Raw genomic sequence first — 2,673 nt, 5'->3', positions numbered from 1 at the left:
GGAGCCCAAAAGTTCTGTTACTGAGGGACACATTTGTTAAATGGATTTTGCCCCATTTTACGACTTTTCTTGCCGTAGCTACTAAGTGAATCAATCCAGATGTTAAGTTAGTTACACGGTGGTTAAGTGAATCCGGCTTCCCCCTGGATTTGGCTTGTCAGAAGGCCGCAAAAGGGGATCACGTGTCCCCGGGTCACTGCAGCTGTCATAAATACGAGTCAGTTGCCAAGCGTCCATATTTTCATCATGTGAACACAGAGGGTGAAAAATGATCATAAGTCACTCTTTTCAGTGTTGTTGTGACTTTGAACGGTCACTAAATGAATTAGGGTAAGTTGAGGACTACCGGTTGTAGGATTTTTGTCTACTCGTTCCTTAAGGAAGCTTTAATGCAAAGGTCTCCAACCTTGGCAACTTTAAGACTTGTGGACTTCAACTCCCAGAATTCCTCAGCCAGCCAGGGCTGGCTGAGGAATTCTGGGAATTGAAGTCCACCAGATGCAACGTTGGGGCCTCCTGCTTTAATGTACGAATAGGTTTGTGGGAAATTCTCCTTTTTTCACAGGGCTGGAGCGGGATAAGTTTGACAACAAGACGGTTTCATTCGAGGAACACATCAAGTCAGAACACAACATGTGGCACTATCTATATTTTATCGTTCTGGTCAGAGTGAAAGACCCAACGGAATATACTGGACCCGAAAGTTACGTGGCCCAAATGATTGCGGTAAGTCCCATTTTGGCGTTGATTGTGATGCACAACGTTGGTCCTTTCAGGCACATCTGGAACATATTCCTCCTTAACTCTAGGTCCTAGGATATCTTCATCTGCACACTGGTAGTCCTCGACTTATGACCAAAACTGAGCCCAAAATTTCTGTCACTAAGCGAGGTATTTGTGATGGGCCCCATTTTACAACTTTTCCTGCCACAGTTGTTAAGTGAATCACGGCAGTTGGCAAGTTAGGGACACGGTTGTTAAGAGAATCCGGCTTCCCCATTTGTCAGATGGTTGCAAAAGGGGGATCACGTGACCCCGGGACACTGCGACCGTCAGAAATACGAGTCAGTGGTCAAGTGTCTGGATTTTGATCATGTGACCGCCAGGATACTGCAACGGTTGTGTGAAAAACGATCATGTCACTTTTTTTCAGTGCTGTTATAACTTCGAACGGTCATTAAACAAATTGTTGTAAGTCGAGGACTATGTGTAACTGCAAAGGCATGTTAAGCCATCTAATGTACACGAGAAACACTGGCATAATAATATTTTTTTAAAAAATGGAGCCTTTGTCGCCATGAGAACATAATGACATTACCCATCAACTGATAAAAAGTTTTGAAAGTTTTGAAAAATATTGTAATGAAGGAGTTAAAAATAAATAAATAAATCCCACTTACTGTCCCTGATCAAGAATTCTACAGACGTATCTGAGAAAGCAGTGCAAATGCAAGATTTCTGATTAGCCCAATATTTCTCCTTGAGCTCAGCCTACTTTATTGAGTATTCAGGTTAATGCACACACACACAGGATGTCCATGGGACAATTGACATCATGTCCTTCATCACATGATTAATTGATTCCTAGCTGAAGAGAGCTGTCACTCACTAAATGGAGCCAAAAATTATGGGAAGGATCAATAACCTTTGTGATATAAGTAAGCGGGGAGCCCAGGAAGGTTAAGAAGTGGCATTTAAAAAGATTTGACAGCAAAAAAACCAAACAAACAAACCACGCACTCTTCAATATCTTCATGAACAATTTAGATAGCAGAAGAGGAACTCATCAAATTGGCAGGTGACCCAAGCTTGGGGGGAATAGCCAACACCCCGGAAGATATGCTTAAGATACAGAAGGATCTTGACAGACTTGAACACTGGGCCCTATCTAACAAAATGAAATTCAACGTAGAGAAAACTAAAGTTTTACATTTAGTCAAGAAAAACCAAATGCACAGGTATAGAATAGGTGGTACCTAGCTCAATAGTAATAACTGCCAGAGGGATCTTAAGAGTCCTAGTGGAAAACCACTTAAATATGAGCCAGCCGTGTGCTGCAGCTGTCAAAAAAGCCAATGCAGACCTAGGCTGCATTAACAGAGGGATAGAATCCAGATCACGTGAAGTGTTAATATTACTTTACAATGCCTTGGTAAGGCCACACTTGGAATACTGCATCTAGTTCTGATTGCCACGATGTAAAAATGTGTTGAGATTCTAGAAAAAGTACAGAGAAGAGCAACAAAGATGAATAGGGGATTGGAGGCTAAAACATATGAAGAACAGTTGCAGGAGTTAATTGGGTATGTCTAGTTTAATTAAAAGAAGGACTTGGGGTGACGTGATAGCAGTCTTCCAATATTTGAGGGGCTGCCACAAAGAAGGGGGGCTAACCTATGAGAGAGAGAGAGAGAGAGAGAGAGAGAGTCCACATATAATGATGATGATGATGATGATGATAGATAGATAGATAGATAGATAGATACTGTCCACAGATAGATAGATAGATAGATAGATAGATAGATAGATAGATAGATAGATAGATAGATAGATAGATAGATAGATAGATAGATAGATACTGTCCACAGATAGATAGACAGACAGACAGACAGACAGATAGATAGATACTGTCCACAGATAGATAGATAGATAGATAGATAGATAGATAGATAG

At 41.1% G+C, this 2,673-nt stretch overlaps 1 protein-coding gene across 1 annotated transcript in view; it reads left to right on the top strand.

The window, feature by feature from the left end:
- Positions 1-565: 565 nt before the first annotated feature.
- Positions 566-2,673, top strand: part of LOC107301296 (inositol 1,4,5-trisphosphate receptor type 2-like) — a gene marked incomplete at both ends in the record, with an annotated part of 5,468 nt that continues 3,360 nt past the window's right edge. Inside the window, one exon of the mRNA XM_015830541.1 lies at positions 566-726. Within this exon, the coding sequence (XP_015686027.1) occupies positions 566-726 (161 nt within the window). The remainder of the gene's footprint in view (positions 727-2,673) is intronic.

The sequence above is a fragment of the Protobothrops mucrosquamatus genome, unplaced genomic scaffold (genome assembly GCF_001527695.2).
Source record: "Protobothrops mucrosquamatus isolate PMUCROS unplaced genomic scaffold, P.Mucros_1.0 scaffold11303, whole genome shotgun sequence".
NCBI classification, from domain to species: Eukaryota; Metazoa; Chordata; class Lepidosauria; order Squamata; family Viperidae; genus Protobothrops; species Protobothrops mucrosquamatus.
This window is presented reverse-complemented; position numbering and strand designations above follow the sequence as displayed.